Source organism: Erythrolamprus reginae, chromosome 8, assembly GCF_031021105.1.
Source record: "Erythrolamprus reginae isolate rEryReg1 chromosome 8, rEryReg1.hap1, whole genome shotgun sequence".
Classification (NCBI taxonomy): domain Eukaryota; kingdom Metazoa; phylum Chordata; class Lepidosauria; order Squamata; family Dipsadidae; genus Erythrolamprus; species Erythrolamprus reginae.
The window spans coordinates 25,921,723-25,938,790 of record NC_091957.1 but is presented as its reverse complement, the minus strand read 5'-3'; the positions used below and the strand labels follow the sequence as shown (position 1 = coordinate 25,938,790).

The following is a 17,068-nucleotide window of genomic DNA, read 5'->3' as shown; positions in this document are numbered from 1 at the left end:
TGCGAGCTGCGTGTGCCATTTAAATCAACGGTGTGCACGCACGCCGACCAGTCACGCAAATGGAGCCCGTATGCAGGCGCTTGCACGAGTGGGGCTGCATGTTGCCGTCGGCCTGGTTGCAAACAGCCCAGAGGCCTGCTTGTAGGCAAAGCAGCCAGCAGGTTTTTAACCCTGTCCTTTCTGAACTTCCCTCGCAGGTGCCGAGCTGCACTTCGCCAGCATCCGGCCCTCAGATGCCGGCGTCTACATCTGCAAATGCCGAAACGCGCTGTACGTCAACTCCAGCCGCAGCGAGGTGATCGTCACAGGTGAGGTTGGAGCTTCCACTCAGAAACTGAGCTGCCTGAATTCCCGGGGCATTTAAAAATGATAGAATTTTTTTTAAAAAACCAAGTGAATGATGGATTAAAATATTAAATGAGGAGAGGGAGTAATGTGGCCTAAAATTAAGAAGCGTGAGAGACAATAAATATTTTGGGAAGTTAAACTATAGCAGTTAATTTGAGGGGGGGGGAATGAGAGCCGAGGTGGCGCAGCGGGTAGAGTGCAATACTGCAGGCCACTAAAGCTGACTGCTAGATCTGCAGGTCAGCGGTTCAAATCTCATCACCAGCTCAAGGTTGACTCAGCCTTCCATCTTTCTGAGGTGGGTCAAATGAGGACCCAGATTGTGGGGGCAATATGCTGGCTCTGTTAAAAAGTGCTATTGCTAACATGTTGTAAGCCACTCTGAGTCTAAGGAGAAGAGCGGCATAAAAAATTGAATAAATAAAATTAATTGGTGGTAGACCCAGGAGACAAAACAAATTTAATTTAATTTAATTTAATTGATTTATATGCCACCCAATCCCATGAGACTTCAGGGCGGCTGACAACAATAAAATGCAACACAATTACAATAAAAGTCAAATGTTAAATAGTAAATAGTAAAAAAAAAAAGTAAAATCCCCATTAAACTAATGGTAAAAAACCGATAAAAGACTCTTAACTTAATTAAACAATCTTAATTAAACAATTAAACTAGGGTTGGAAGAGGCAGCATTAGATTCATAACATATACCCGGGGTAAAGAATTATACGGACAGAAATGATATTTTAAAAAATGATTTTAGAAGAGGCACCGGTAGTTTAAAAATGTAGGGAATATGTTATCGGTCTGTTAAATATGACATGAATTAGGATAAGAAGTACTCAGGGCGAGGTAAAGAGGGAGAAAGAGGAAGTAGAAAGATGAAGGGAGAGAGAGGAGGAGGGAAGTAGAAGGGGGAGAGAAGGAGTGAGAAGGTGGAGGAGATAGAGGGAGGGGAGATGAACAGGAGTTGAAAATAGGTGCAAAATAGGACATTGGTTTTTGATCAATTGAATAAAAATGTATCGATGAACAGGGATTGAAAATAGGTGCTTAATAGGACATTTTGACCAATTGAATAAAAGTATACAAATGTATATGTTATTGACATATTTTAAGGTGTGCATATTGATATATAAATGGAACTGTGGAGAGAGAGAAAATTACATATATTAAAAAAAGAAGCTGAGCTGCCGAACACAGGGAGGCCTGTAGATTAGATTAGATTAGATTTATTAGATTTATAAACCGCCCTTCTCCTGTGGAGTCAGGGCAGCATACAAGGATAAAAATACAATCTATAAACCCCCCCTAGATTAAAACATTCACCCCTCAATCATCCATCATAAAACCTACATCATATTATCAGTCATGCTTCAATTCAGGTCGGAGCAGTCTGTGGTTGCTCAACGGCCTAGCAGCAAAGCCGTGTTTTTAAGGCCTTTCGGAAGGCCAGGAGGGTGGGGGCAGTGCAGATCTCAGGGGGAAGTTGGTTCCAGAGGACTGGAGCCCCCACAGAAAAGGCTCTCCTGCGTGGTCCCGCTACCCGACATTGTTTGGCCAACGGGACTCAGAGGAGGCCGACCCTGTGGGATCTGATCGGTCACTGGGACGTATGAGACAGAAGTGCCTCACAGACAAGGGACCCCAAGGGGCAGAGCTGACAAGGGCCGGTTCCCTCTTTCCCTGGTAAGAGAGAGAGAGAGAGAGAGAGAGAGACAAGCCAGGCCTAGTTGGGCAAGGCTGACCGGCTTCTCTCGCCCAGCGCAGAAGGTCCCAGCAAGGCCATCTCCGTGACGGTGGAAGAGCAGAAGCTCCAGAACGTGAAACCGGGCAGTGACGTCACTTTCCTCTGCACGGCCAGGAGCAAGGTGAGTCGTTGAGGGGTGGGGGAGAGAGAAAGGGGGGCGGGAGAGGGGCGCCTTGCAAGGTCAGCGGAAGTAGAGCAGGTCAGGTCCGAGGGGGAAGAAGCGTGAGGGCCGCCGTGGTTGCCTCTCAGCTCAGTATGCCGAGATTTCTCCAGGATGCCCAGACCTTTCAGCTGCGGACAGCGCCTCCGTTTCTTGAATCAGGCGTAGTGGGTCCATTTAGGTGGGTCCGTTTCCTGCCTCTCTTCCTGCCTCCCTCTTTCTCTCACCTGTCCCTCCTACCTGCCTTCTCCTGCAGTCTCCTGCGTACACGCTGGTGTGGACGCGGCAGAACAACGGGAAGCTGCCCAGCCGCGCCATGGATTTCAATGGCATCTTGACCATCCGGAACGTGCAGCCAGAGGACGCCGGCATCTACATCTGCACGGGCTCCAACATGTTTGACATGGACGAGGGGATGGCCACCCTCTACGTGCAAGGTGGGGTTTTGCCTCTCATGCCCGCCAGCTGCCAGGGTGGGCCGCCTCAGGCTTGGTTGCGCATCTTCCCGAGTGCTACGCCCGGTCCGGGCCACCACCCCAGGACCAGCGGCTTCCTTGCAGGCTCACGCAAAGACACGCTTCTGCTCTCATCCACAGGGCAGCGGGGTTGGGGGTGGGGATGGAGGATGGGGAATGGAGGACGAAGCTTTTGGGAAGGGGAGGGCGGCTTTTAAGTCGGCTCCTGGACTCACAAGGCTCCTGCTTGAGACAGCTTGTCACGCGGCCCCTCTTTTCACACGCCACCCCCAACCCTGTTTTCAGCTCCATCGAAGACCCAGATGTTCTATGGTCCCGTAGAAATGGTGGAAGGCCACAGACCTTGTAAGTCAGTTTGGCCTGCAGGTGCCTGTCCACCCATTCCCCCCCTTCGGAACGCCTCTTTGCCTGTTGGCTGGTGCGGTTTGGCCTCCCTCCTCGTTCTCTTTTTCCCTCCTCTTCCTCTCCCTCCTCCTTGTCCTCCTCCCTCCTCTTTCCTCTTCTTCCTACCACCTCCTTTTCTCTTTCCCACTTCTTCCTCTCTCTTCTCTTCCCTCCTCCTCCTTCTCTTCCTCCTTCCTCCTCTTCTTCCCTCCTAATTCATCTTCCTCTTCCCCCCTCCTCCTTCTCTTCTTCCTCCTTCTCTTCTTCTTCCTCCTTCTTGTCTTCCCTCTCCCTCCTCCTTTTTTTCCTCCTCCTTCCTCCTTCTTCTCTTTCCTCTTTCTCTTCCTCTTCCCACCTCTTCCCCCTCCTCCTCCTTCTCTTCTTCTCCCCTTTCCTCTTTCTCCTCCTCTTGCTTCTCTTCCTCCTCTCACTTCCTTTTCTTCTTCCCTCCTCCTCCTTCCTCCTTCTTCCCGCTTTCTGCTCCTTTTCCCTCCTCCTTCCCACCTCTTCCACCTTCCTCCTCCTCTTCTTCCATCCTCCTTCTCTTCTTCCATCCTTCTGCCTCTTCCCTGCTCCTCTTCCCTCTCCTCCCTCCTCCTCCTTCTCTTCTTCTCCCTTTTCCTCCTTCTCCTCCTCCTGTCACCTCCTTCTCTTTTTCCCTCCTCTTCCTCTTTCTCCTTCTTTCCCTCCTCCTCCCCCCACCTCCTTCTTGTCTTCCTTCTTCTTCCTCTCCTTTCTCTTCATCTCTCCTCGTCGACCCTCCTCTTCCACCCTCCTTCCACCTCCTTCACTCCTCTTCCTCCTCCTTCTACCCCCTCCTCCTCTTCCTCTGCCTCCTCCTCCCTCTTCTGGAATGCCCTTTGATTCCCAGGCCAACAAAGGGAAGGGTAGGCAGACTCTCCCATCTGCCACCATCTCCCCCCATCCCAGGCCCCGTTCTCCTGGTCACCTTCCCACCCATGCATGCCTCGCACCTTCTTGCCTGCATGCGCTTACTGTGCTCGGCCAACTTCTTCCAGCAGGACTCTTGGGCCTTGCCAAGGATTTCAGGCCTGGCTCTGGAAAATCCTTGTGGGCACCTCCCTGACCCCCCTGCCCAGCTCTGATAAAGCCGGACTTTCTTCCTCCTGCAGCCACCGCTGCTGTCCAGCCCACAGCCACCATTGAACCCTCCCAGCTGAGTGTCCAGCCAGGTCAACCAGCCGAGTTCCGCTGCATCGTGACCGGAAACCCAGAGCCCACCGTGGAGTGGATGGGTAAGCCCTGAATTGCCTCTGAAAGACACACACACCCTCCTTAAAGCCAGCCTATGTGGCTGACTTCGGCTTGGCAAGGGGAAGCACGTGAGAGACAGAGATTTCAGCGATTTTTTTGCTTCTGTGCATGCACGGAAGCAAAAAAAAAAAATTGCCAAAATCTCCCAAGCTCCATTTCCTTTTTTTTTTTTTAATATTTTTAAAAAAAGATAAGACAATACAAATTACAAACAAACACAAAACATATACAGTGATACCTCTACTTAATAACTTAATTCGTTCCATGACCAGGTTATTCAGTAGAAAAGTTTATAAGAAGCAATTTTTCCCATAGGAATCAATGTAAAAGCAAATACAGTGGAACCCCGACATAAGAGCTGCTCTACTTAAGAGCAACTCGAGATAAGAGCTGGGAGGGGAGAGATATTTTTGTTCTACTTACAAGCCCAAATTCGAGATACAAGTGCCAAGGAGCTGTCTCCTGAAGCCAAACGCTAACTTCCGCGTTCGGCTTCAGGAGACAGCTGCGAAGCGGCGTGCATGTTTTAAAAGGTTGCAGCCAGCCTGGGGGGCTCAGGGGGGTGCTTGCAGCTTTCTTTCTTGCTCTTTTTCTTTCTCTCTTTTACCTTCCCTTCCTCTATTTCTTCTTTTCTTTCTCCTTCCCACCTTCTTCCCTACCTCCCTCCCTTCACTCATTCCTCTCTTACTCTCCCCTTTCATAAGTTTCCTTGCTTCCTTCCTCTGTTCCTGTCCCTTCCCCCTTTCTTTCTTTCTTTCTTTCTTTCTTGCTCTTTTTCTTTCTCTCTTTTACCTTCCCTTCCTCTTTCTTCTTTTCTTTCTCCTTCCCACCTTCTTCCCTCCCTCCCTTCACTCATTCCTCTCTTACTCTCCCCTTTCATAAGTTTCCTTGCTTCCTTCCTCTGTTCCTGTCCCTTCCCTCTTTCCTTCCTTCCCACCCTCCGTCCATTCATTCACCCATTCCTCTCTTGATCGCTTAAAGCCGGTCCCTGGTGCAAAAAGGGTTGGGGACCTCTGTCCTACAGGATTGGGTGGCAGAGAAGTTGAACATATGTAAATTTAAAAGTTTAAGAAAGTTTACAAGTTAAGTGAAAGAAACTTCATTATTCATTTATATGTACATGTACATTTCTTCATTAAAAACATGTCTTTCTGCATAATTTAGACTAACTTTGTGAGTTTTTTGAGGGCTGGAACCAATTAAAATTATTTACATTAATTCCTATGGGGAAAAGTCGTTCGAGATAAGAGCTGCTCGACTTAAGAGCCCAGGTCCGGAACGAATTAAACTCGTATCTCGAGGTACCACTGTAATGTGTGCGATTGGGGAAACCACAGGGAGGGTGGAGGCCCTGTTTCCTCCCAGGAAATTCCTAGAGGCCCCACAGAGGCTTCTCCACGCCTTTTCTGGCCCTGCTTCCTCCCAGAAGATTCCTAGAGAGGCCCCACGGAGGCTTCTCCATGCCTTTTTCGGCCCTTTTTCCTCCCAGGAGATTCCTAGAGAGGCCCCACGGAGGCTTCTCCATGCCTTTTTCGGCCCTTTTTCCTCCCAGGAGATTCCTAGAGAGGCCCCACAGAGGCTTCTCCCTGCCTTTTCCGGTTACGGTTTCGGAGGCTCAGGTTTGTAAGTGGAAAATGGTTCTTGAGAAGAGGCAAAAAAATCTTGAAAACCCGGTTCTTATCAAGAAAAGTTCATAAGTAGAGGCGTTCTTATTCTTATTCTTATTTATTAGATTTGTATGCCGCCCCTCTCCGTAGACTCGGGGCGGCTCACAACAATAAAAAGAACAATATAAAAACAAATCTAATAATTTAAAAAACACTAAAAACCCCATTATTAAAAGCAAACATACACACAAACATACCATGTATAAACTGTATAGGCCCGGGGGAGATGTCTCAGTTCCCCCATGCCTGACGGCAGAGATGGGTCTTAAGAGCTTTATGAAAGGCAAGGAGGGTGGGGGCAGTTCTAATCTCCGGGGGGAGCTGGTTCCAAAGGGTCAGGGCCGCCACAGAGAAGGCTCTTCTCCTGGGTCCCGCCAAACAACATTGTTTAGTCGACGGGACCCGGAGAAGACCAACTCTGTGGGACCTAACCGGTCGCTGGGTTCTTAGGTAGAGGTACCACCGTATAGGGGCTTTATACAGCCCTTTCTTATCAGAAATTGGTTTTTGGAGTTGAATATACTTACAGAGACTTAATTATTTACAGCCTTTCAATAACATTTATGATATACCCTATTTTTGCTATAGTTCTTTATATTTAAAATTATAATAATATTTAATATATACACATTTATTTTATTATTTATCCATTAAATTGTTTTTGTTAGGTATTCTTTTTTCCCTCTAGCCAGTTATAAACTTTATCCCATACTTTGTAATACTCTGATTCTTCTTGTCCTTTTAAGCTCCATTTCTAACTGCAACGTCCTCCTGCAAACCTCTGCCAGTGAAAACAGAGCTCGAGAGGGCCGCGTGGGCCAGTCTTTCAGTGTTTGCAAGGAGGCCCTGCGGGCCAGATCTAAGCACCTCGTGGGCCGGATCCGGCCCACGGGCCTTGAGCTTGACACCCCTCTTCTAAGGGCTGCATCTCTGTGTCTAGCTTGGCCGATGCTGTTTTCAGCTGGATGCTCTAGGACTCGGTTTTGTGCTCTCGGGCAGTGGAACAGGACGGAGGGGCCTCCAGCATCCTCTCCCCCATAAAAGGGGAAAATCCCCTCTCTTCAGATAACTGGGAAGCGTTTGTCTTTGCTCCAGGAGGACCCGGGGGCGTGATCTCCCCCAAGGCTTTTATCCAGGGTGCGATCCTGCGCTTCCCTGCGGCGGAGCCTGCTGACGAGTCCCAGTACCTGTGCCGAGTGCGAAACAGCGTTGGTCAACACCTGGCCCGAGCTTTCCTGCAAGTGCAAAGTAAGTTGAGGTGGTGTCTCTTTCCGCCAGTTACCCACTGTTCTGCTCTCGGGTCTCCGATAAAATTCCAAGTCCCAAAAATTCACTTTTTATAAATAAAACTCACTCTTTATTTTTCAAACAAGCAGTATACATAAATTGCAATGCAGAGTTATGTAGCATATGAAGTAGAAACATTAAGAAACCAGCCTCGGCTTGGGATCTGGGAAGCGCACCATAATCTAATCCTCATAAATTTCTAGATAACTGACCTCATAAATCAAAGCATAGTCAAAAGCTCACCGCCAACTTTTGCGAACGCAGGGAAAACAGCTCAGAATATCTTGGGAGACAGAGACCATGATTTTTAGAATTTCTTTTCAGGCACGCCACAGTTTCTCGGCTCTTCCATGTAACAAACGTTGTGAGTCCACACCCCCATTACCCACACACCCTCCTTTATGTAGCCTGGAAGTAACATCACACCTCAAATAGTTAAGGCTGTGAATTAATACCTTTTACTCTGGATCTCTCCTTGCCTTTTAGCTATTCTTCTATAGCAGTGATGTCGAACCTATGGCACGGGTGCCACAAATGGCACACGAAGCCATATCTGCTGGCACATGAGACATTGCCCTAGCTCAGCTCTGACATGCATGTGTGTGCCGGCCAGCTGATTTTTGGATTGCACAGAGGTTATGGGAGGGCGTTTTTGGCTTCCAGAGAGCCTCTGGGGGATGGGAGAGGCCATTTTTACCCTCCCCAGGCAAGCCTTTGGAGCCTGGGGACGGTGAAACACAAGCCTACAGGGCCGAACATAAGTTGGGAAACAGGCCATTTCTGGCCTGCAGAGGGCCTTTGGAGGGTGGTGTAAGCTGTTTTCACCCTCCACAGACAATGAATTATGGGTGTGGGCACTCATGCATGCGCGATAGCACACACCGGCAATCATTTGGCACCCAAGGAAAAAAAGGTTCACCATCACTGTTCTATAGCATAGGTTAATCCACATAATTTCCATTAATATGTCTTCCTGAATATTTGACAGAGACCAGTCATTGTCACATCCGTCCCCTCAGGCTCTCCCCAGTCACCTTCTGCCTCACTCTCACCCTCACTTCCTCTGGCAGCCCTCCTGGCCCAGGATATCCTGAGGGCCTGGTTCATCCTCTTCAGAATCAGGCATGACTTGAGGTGGACAAGGATCACTCACAACACCCACGTCCCAGGAAGAGGTGGCCCCCAGCAACCCTTCACTTCTTCCTTCATCAGCGGGAGATTGAGGATAATGGGGCTCCTCCGAGGGCCTCCCCAGGTCTTGGAGTCCATCTTCCCCGGAGCATTTATTCTTCTTCAGGCAGAAAGAGCAGAGACTTAGCTTTAATGACCCCATAATCCCTTGCAGAGTGGGTGGAGTCTGGCCAACTGAATGGAGCTAGCAGAGAGTGTTTTAATGGCCAGATGCCCTTCCCCGTCGCCAAGGTGGAGTTGTGTTCAGCAGCTGCATTCTCATTGTGCCCAGAGAGAGAAATGTCTTTCTACACCTAGGATTGAATTCTTGGCCTCCTGATTGTGAAGTGAGAGGTCCATTACTACTAGGTTACTGCTTAGCTGATCAAATCTCCACAGTGAATTTAAGTGGGGCGACCAGAGAACCAGGCCATAAATGGTGTGTGTGTGTGTGTGCGTGTGTGAGAGAGAGAGAGAGTGGGAGGGAGGGAGAGAGACTGATTGTTCTGCCCTCAGTTACGAACGTAACAAACACATCATTGGAATGAACTAAATGGAATCAATGAACCACTGCAAATAACTGGCTTAGCAGTGGACACACATACACAAGAAGCAAAAAGCAAAATCCTTTCTTGCAAAAAGTCAGCTGCTAATTAAACTTCATTAGCAGCTGGAAAGTAATTTCAACTCATAGCAATGCAATTAGTTCTTACTATCTCACATAGTTTCCAAAGGCAAAATGCACTAGGACTCTTCCACGATAGGAAATCCAAAACAGAGAAACAAGGATCCACAAGACACTCAGGACAAATGCACACAGCTAAAATGTTGTTTCCTGCAGCCTTTCATCTGCCTCTACCATTCTTAAGTAGACTAGGGGAGTGGCCAGTTAGCCTCCAGTCTTACCCGCAAGGAGACCTCCTCTGGAGTAACCATTCCTGTCACTTAGGAGCTCTGTGAACTCTTGCATCAAGAAGAGGAGAAGCACCTCATTACTGTTCTGAGGTGCTGGTGGGCCCGAAGACCCTGGTTCAACCTCTGCCTCTGGCACTGAGTCCTTGCCATCCTCTCCACTGTCCAACTCAGGTGGCACATCACCTAGTCGGCTTCCTTTCGAACGGGATCCGCTATCAGCTGTGTGGGCCACTGGCAGGCCACAATACTGATCTCCCCTTTGCTCCTGGGCAGGTACCAGCGTCCCGCAAGTGCAGGTGAGCCCCGAACGGGCGGAGGTGCAGGAGGGCAGCACCGTCAGACTGTACTGCCGGGCTGCGGGCTCCCCAGCGGCCACCATCACCTGGGAGAAAGAGGGCGGCAGCTTACCTCCACAGGTAAGGCCTGGTGTCCCAGGGAGGGCAGTCCCTCCCAGACCTTGGGGTCCAGGTGAGGTTGCCCGAGGGGAAGATGTGGGCCGAACCGAACCCGCGATGCCTTTCTTTGGTGCTTCTCATCTTTCTGGCGGCCTCTGTCCCCTCTCCCTTTCTCTCCTTCTCTCTCTCTTGCCCCCCAACCTCTCTCCTCCTGGGCCAGGCGCTTCCTGTCTCTGGGTTCTTCCATTTTCAAAGTGGCAGCTGGGAAGCCGTCCAGCAGCGAATTCAGGAGCTGCAGCAGGTATCCCTTTTGGGTGACCCCCTAGCGTTGCTCTGCTGCTCGGCTCCGTCGTCTTCCTCTGGCTTTCGGTCTCTGGTTCTCCAGCAGAGAGAAGCAAAAACTGCTTAGCGTTTCCCCACCCTCCCAGATTGCGCTGGCTGCACCCTCGATTCTGCTTTCCCCTCCCTCGCCTGCTGCTGCTTCTGGCTCTTTTAGTTGCTTGTGCCCGGGCTCAAGGATGCCGTGGGCAGCCTCGCCCAGCGCCGGGCCCTCCTCGGCGCTCCCTTCCCCATGTGGCCCAGGAGGGTGGGAAGCCAACCGCCGGCTTGAGAGTCTCCCAACTTTGTGTCCACAGTCCCACGCCGAGAGAACGGACATCTCCACCTTGGTGATCCCCTCCATCACGGCAGCCGACGGAGGGGTGTACCTGTGTGTGGGCAGCAGCCCGATGGGAGTTGGCAGAGCCCGCATCGAAGTGGCGGTCATCCGGGGTAAGGCGTGACCTCTTTTTTCTGGCGGGGTGAAAAGGGGACTTGGATCATTTCCAGCTGCACATGCCCAGTGCGTGCTTCTTTCTCTGTGGGAAGCCAGCCTTCTATAACCTGATTGGATGGGGGAAAGGGGGGGGAGAAAAAGAGCTATTAAGTAGCAAAAAACTTGGAAAGTAAAGGTTTGAGTTTTGGATATAAAAGAGATTTTTTTAAAAAAAGGTATACCTGATTAAGATCACTGCTAAGATTTGGTGTATTATGTAAATATGACTTGTGTAATGGGAAAGAAACATAGTTAGAATTGTAATAATAATAATAATAATAATAATAATAATAATAATAATAATAATAATAATAATTTATTAAATTTGTATGCTGCCCCTCTCCGCAGGCTGCCTATAAGGCGGGCACGTCACAAGTTGTCCGATTTTTTAATGTTTTGTTTGTTTTGTTGTATGTGTTTGTTTATAAATAAAATTTATTTTTAATAATAATAAATATATATATATATTTGGTTCAAGTCCCAGTGGGTATGGCTAGCTGTCATTTCTTCCTAGTATATAGTGTGGGGGTGGAGATTTGTTTTGAATGTAGCAAATAGATTGGGTGATTATGTTTCAGTGATCTGATTGGTTGGTGTAATCATAATTATTAGAAGGAATGACATGGAGATTTTTATGAAGTGTTTTGTTTAAGGCTGATTTCCAAATATAAAATTCTAAAATCATAATTATTAGAAGGATTGACATGCTGATTATTATGAAGTGTTTTTTTTGTTTAAGGCTGGTTTCCAAATTTCTGGTAGGCGGGACGTGTCATCTCTTTTATTTATGCAAAGGGGTCTCCTCTCGATTTCTATAGCTTCTAGAGAAATTCTTCTATATAAATTCTCTGTTTTGTGGAGTAATTTAGTTTTTTCAAAGTCAATTTCGTGCCCTGTTTTTTTAATGTGCTGGACAAGGGAGGAGGTCTTTTCTTCTTTTTTGACTGCATTCACATGTTCTGCTATGCGTTGGCTCACTCTTCTGTTAGTTTGTCCAATGTATGTGGCTGCACATGTTTTGCAAGGGATTTCATAGATTCCTTGGTATTCCAATTGGATTTTATCTTTGGGGCTCCTTAGGATATTAGATATTTTTTGGTTAGTGCAGAATGAAGTTTTGATGTTATGTTTGTGCAGAATTTTACTAATTTTATCCGTGGTGCCTTTGATGTAAGGAAGGATGGTGGTGCCATTGTCCTGTTCTTGATCTTGTTTTTTGGGGGGTGTCTCTTTTTTGATTAGGTTTGTTATTGTTTTTTCTTTGAATCCATTAGAAATTAATATATCTTTGAGTTTGTTCAATTCAGTTTTTAAGTGCTCATGGTCAGCTAAGCGTTTGGTTCTGGTGATGAGAGTTTTGGCCACTGAGGTGATTTGTGCGGGGGGGGGGGTGTGAGTGTGCATTTAGATAACGGTTGGTATGGGTTTTCTTTTGGTAGATAGTATGTCCTAGGCTGCCATTGGGTTTTTTATAGACCAGTACATCTAGAAAGGGAAGTTGATCATTGATTTCTGTTTCCATGGTAAACTGTATTTTGGGGTGTAGGCTGTTGAGATGTGTGAGGAAATTGTCTAGTTTTTCTTTACCATGTGGCCAAATTACAAAGGTATCATCAACATATCTCAGCCAAAGTTTGGGTTTGTATTTGGCTTGCTCTAATGCATTATTTTCGAAATATTCCATATAGAGGTTGGCTATGACAGGTGATAGAGGTGATCCCATGGGGGCTCCCTCTATCTGTTTATATCTTTGTTCATTATAGATGAAGTATGTATTGGTCAGGCAGTCGCATAGACATGCAAAATATTACACAGGGCAAAACCCGAACTCAGAACAATCTACATACATATACCCGTGAAAATTTACGAAAACAAATATATATATATATATATATATATATATATATATATATATATATATATATATATATATATTTGTTTTTGTAGATTTTCACGGGTATATATATATATACAGTGATCCCCCGCTCGTTGCGAGGGTTCCGTTCCAGGACCCCCCGCAACGAGCGGGTTTTCGCGAAGTAGCGCTGCGGAAGTAAAAACACCATCTGCGCATGTGCAGATGGTGTTTTTACTTCCACAGCGCTAGCGAGGAGCCGAAGATTGGGGGCGGCGCGGGTGTTTTAAAACGTCCCTGCCGACATGGGGGGATCGCTAGCACCCCCCTAACCCGGGTTGGGGGTTCGGGGGGGTGCTAGCGAGCCCCCCATGTCGGCGGGGACGTTTTAAAACACCCGCGCGACTTTCCAATGAGTCCCGAAGACAAACGCGTTGTCTTCGGGACTCATTGGAAAGTCGCGCGGGTGTTTTAAAACGTCCCCGCCGACATGGGGGGCTCGCTAGCACACCCCCAAACCCGGGTTGGGGGTTCGGGGGTGTGCTAGCGAGCCCCCCATGTCGGCGGGGACGTTTTAAAACACCCGCGCGACTTTCCAATGAGTCCCGAAGATAAACGCGGAAGTTTGACGTTTGTCTTCGGGACTCATTGGAAAGTCGCGCGGGTGTTTTAAAACGTCGCCGCCGGCATGGGGGGCTTCCTAGCAGCCCCCCAAACCCGGGTTGGGGGTCCGGGGGGTGCTGGCAAGCCCCCCATGCCGGTGGCGACGTTTTAAAACAGCCGCGCCGCCCCCAATCTTCGGCTCCTCGCTAGCGGGCAGGCAGGCGGCTCCTCGCTAGCGGGCAGGCAGCCGAGAGCTAGCGCCAGCGAACGGCTTGTCCGCGCTCGCTCTCGCCGCTTTGGAGCTGAGTCCTGAAGCGAATTCGCTTCAGGACTCAGCTCCAAAGCGGTGAGAATGAACGGTGTGGGCGGGCGAAGGGCGGGCGGCAGCGAGGAGTTTGCGTGGGCGGTGGGGAAACTCCTTGCTGATGCCCGCTGCTTGCCCTCCCACCAGCAAGAGGGGGAAGACCCAGGGAAGCCGCCCAGCAGCTGATCTGCCGGGCACCATCTACGCATGCGTGCCCATAGAAAAAAGGGCACGCATGCGCAGATGGTGTTTTGACTTCCGGGTTGAAAAATCGCGAATTACCCTGTTCGCAATGGTCGGGGACGCAATAACCGGGGGATCACTGTAACCTATAATATATATATATATATAACCTGAAATGTCAACCAAGCAAGCGGGCGGTTTGAGCAAAACGCCAAGCCGGTCATGGTCAGCCTAAGGCAGTGCTTCTCCATTATTTTCTGTTAAACCCACCCCTAGGAAAAAAGTAAACATTTCGCACACACACCAACTCTTTGCCAGGACGATTGTTTGCAATATTTGGCACATTTTCACTGAGAAAACTGGGGCGTAATGTGTTTAAGTGAGGCCTTAATTTACTTGGCATCTTGCTGTCTGCTGCCAACATTTTTTAGACATAGTAAACACATTGGTCTTTCCTCGTCTCCCACTGTAGTCGCAGTGGAGCCAAGCGCTACACACGTTTCGGGAGACTTACGTTTTTCTCATTATCTCCATCTCTCTTCTTTCTTTTCATCCCTGTTCAATATACAGTAATACCTCATGATACGAACTTAATTGGTGCAAGGAGGAGGTTCGTAAGACAAAAGGTTCGTAAGACGAAACATTGTTTCCCATAGGAAACAATGTAAAGTCAATTAATCTGTGCAACCAAAAAACCCCCCGCAAAAAAACGACTTTCGGCGACTGCTGGGAAGCCGTTCGGGGTTCGGGGGGTGCTGGGAAGCCCCCCAGGCCGGCTGCGATCTTTTAAAACAGCTGCGCCGCTTCCCAGCTGTCTCCTGAAGCCGAACGCCAAAGCCAAACTTCCGCGTTCGGCTTCGGGAGACAGCTGGGAAGCGGCGCGGCTGTTTTAAAAGGTGACAGCCGGGCTGGGGGGCTTCCCAGCAACCTCCCGAACCGAACCCGGGGTTCAGAAAAATTTTGCCTCTTCTTACGAACTTTGTTCGAGTTACGAACCGGCGTTCGGGAGGCTTCTGGGAAGCCCCGCCGCCCGGCTGTGACCTTTTAAAACAGCCGCGCGGCTTCCCAGCAGTCTCCGAACGCCGGTTCGTAACTCGAAAAAAGTTCGTAAGAAGAGGCAAAATTTTTCTGAACCCCGGGTTCGTATCACGAGTTGTTCGTAAGACGAGGTGTTCGTATCTTGAGGTACCACTGTACTGCTCAAAAAAATAAAGGGAACCCTCAAAGAACACATCCTAGATCTGAATGAATGAAATCTTCTCATTGAATACTTTGTTCTGTACAAAGTTGAATGTGCACAACAGGTGAAATGGATTGTCAATCAGTGTTGCTTCCTAAGTGGACAGTTTGATTTCACAAAAGTTTGATTTACTTGGAGTTATATTGTGCTGTTTAAGTGTTCCCTTTTTTTTTTTTTAGCAGTGTATTTTTCCATGGTATCTCTTAATAGCAATAGCATTTAGACTTATATACCGCTTCACAGTGCTTTTACAGCCCTCTCTAACTAGTTTACAGAATCAGCATATTTGCCCCCAACAATCTGGGGTCCTCATTTTACACACCTTGGAAGGATGGAAGGCTGAGCCTGTAGTGAGATTTGAACTGCTGAACTACAGCTAGCAGTTAGCTGAAGTAATTTAATTTAATTCAATTTAATTTATTTGATTTATAAGCTGCCCAACTCCTTCCAGACTCTGGGTGGCATACAACAGTTTAAAATTTTGAACCCCCAAAATAAATCATTCATATTCTTAGCCGTGCTGTACTCTAACTACTGTGCCACCCTCGGATTTGCTATCTCTACTTCATATCGTCCACAGTTCGGCGGAGTCTCTTGCGGAAGCCTGGAACAAAGCTGCAGCGGAGGCTCTTGATCGGATTGCGCCTTTGCGACCTCTCCGTGGCGCTAGACCCCGTAGAGCTCCATGGTTCAACGAGGAGCTCCGGGAGTTGAAACGCCAGAAGAGACGTCTAGAGAAGCGATGGAGGAAGAGTAAGTCTGAATCTGATCGAACACTTGTAAGAGCTTTTATTAAGACTTACAAAGTGGCGCTCAAGGCGGCAAGATGCGCGTATCATGCCGCCTTGATTGCATCAGCGGAATCCCGCCCGGCCGCTCTGTTTAGGGTGACCCGCTCCCTTCTTAACCAGAGGGGAGTTGGGGAGCCCTTACAGAGTAGTGCCGAGGACTTTAACACGTTTTTCGCTGATAAAATCGCTCAGATTCGGGCGGACCTCGACTCCAATTGGGAAACAGAGTCGGCTGACAACGAGTCAGTTGAGGTGACTGGGGCCCGTACTTGTCCACCTGTCTGGGAAGAGTTTGATCTGGTGACACCTGATGAAGTGGACAAGGCCATTGGAGCTGTGAGTTCCGCCACCTGTTTACTGGATCCGTGTCCCTCCTGGCTGGTCTCGGCCAGCAGGGAGGTGACACGGAGCTGGGTCCAGGAGATTATCAACGCTTCCTTGGGGAGGGGATCTTTTCCATCATCCTATAAAGAGGCGCTCGTGCGCCCCCTCCTCAAGAAGCCTTCCCTGGACCCAGCCGTACTTAACAACTACCGGCCAGTCTCCAACCTTCCCTTTATGGGGAAGGTTGTCGAGAAGGTGGTGGTGTTGCAGAAACACAGATGTTTGATGCCAATAAGGGACCAGAGACCACAGGAGGATACAGGATACAGGATACAGGTTTATTGCATGCGGTTCAGCAGGATAAAATAATGTCTGAACAGTTGTAAATCTGTCCCTCGGGGGGTTTTATACATATTCAAAAAGCGGAGAATAAAATATCCAATCAAACATCAAAGGGGAAGGTTATATGATGTAAAAATACAGAGATGAGAATTACAGATCGAAAGTACCTGTGGTCGGCACAAAGAAGAACTTGTGGTTAATCAGTGATTATATTCGTATGAAGTTATTGCTAGCTGACATCCTATCTTACACCATCAAAGCTTTACTCTCTTCCTGAGCACATTTCTTGGTTACGCGTTCAAGCAGGAGCTGCACCCTACCCGGGCACAGAGGAAACAGAGGTGTGAAAACGGAAAGATCCTTTTGCCCGGCTCTCAGCACTTTAAGAATGCTAAGAGTACAGCAGATATGTAGGACAAAGGTCATATATCAAAAAAACAGAATTCAGCAAGAGATGCAATATAAAATGATATCAAAGCAAAGCCCAGCTTCCTCAGTGGCACTCCAGCTCCAGCGATCCTTGGAAGAAGCCGATTATCTAGGTCCCCAGCAGTCGGGTTTCAGGCCCGGTTACAGCATGGAAACTGCTTTGGTCGCATTGATGGATGATCTCTGGCGGGCCCGGGACAGGGGTTTATCCTCTGTCCTGGTGCTTCTTGACCTCTCAGCGGCTTTCGATACCATCGACCATGGTATCCTTCTGCACCGGCTGGAGGGGTTGGGGGTGGGAGGCACTGTTCTTCAGTGGTTCTCCTCCTACCTCTCCGGTCGGTCGCAGTCGGTG

At 48.5% G+C, this 17,068-nt stretch overlaps 1 protein-coding gene across 2 annotated transcripts in view; it reads left to right on the top strand.

Annotated features, from left to right (window-relative positions):
* Window positions 1–17,068, top strand: part of HSPG2 (heparan sulfate proteoglycan 2) — a 151,106-nt gene that overhangs the window by 79,591 nt on the left and 54,447 nt on the right. For both annotated transcript variants that reach the window (XM_070759428.1, XM_070759427.1), the window contains exons 43-49: window positions 198–308; window positions 2,120–2,220; window positions 2,516–2,696; window positions 4,253–4,375; window positions 7,157–7,309; window positions 9,707–9,849; window positions 10,464–10,599. In XM_070759428.1, coding sequence (XP_070615529.1) covers window positions 198–308; window positions 2,120–2,220; window positions 2,516–2,696; window positions 4,253–4,375; window positions 7,157–7,309; window positions 9,707–9,849; window positions 10,464–10,599 — 948 coding nt within the window. The remainder of the gene's footprint in view (window positions 1–197; window positions 309–2,119; window positions 2,221–2,515; window positions 2,697–4,252; window positions 4,376–7,156; window positions 7,310–9,706; window positions 9,850–10,463; window positions 10,600–17,068) is intronic.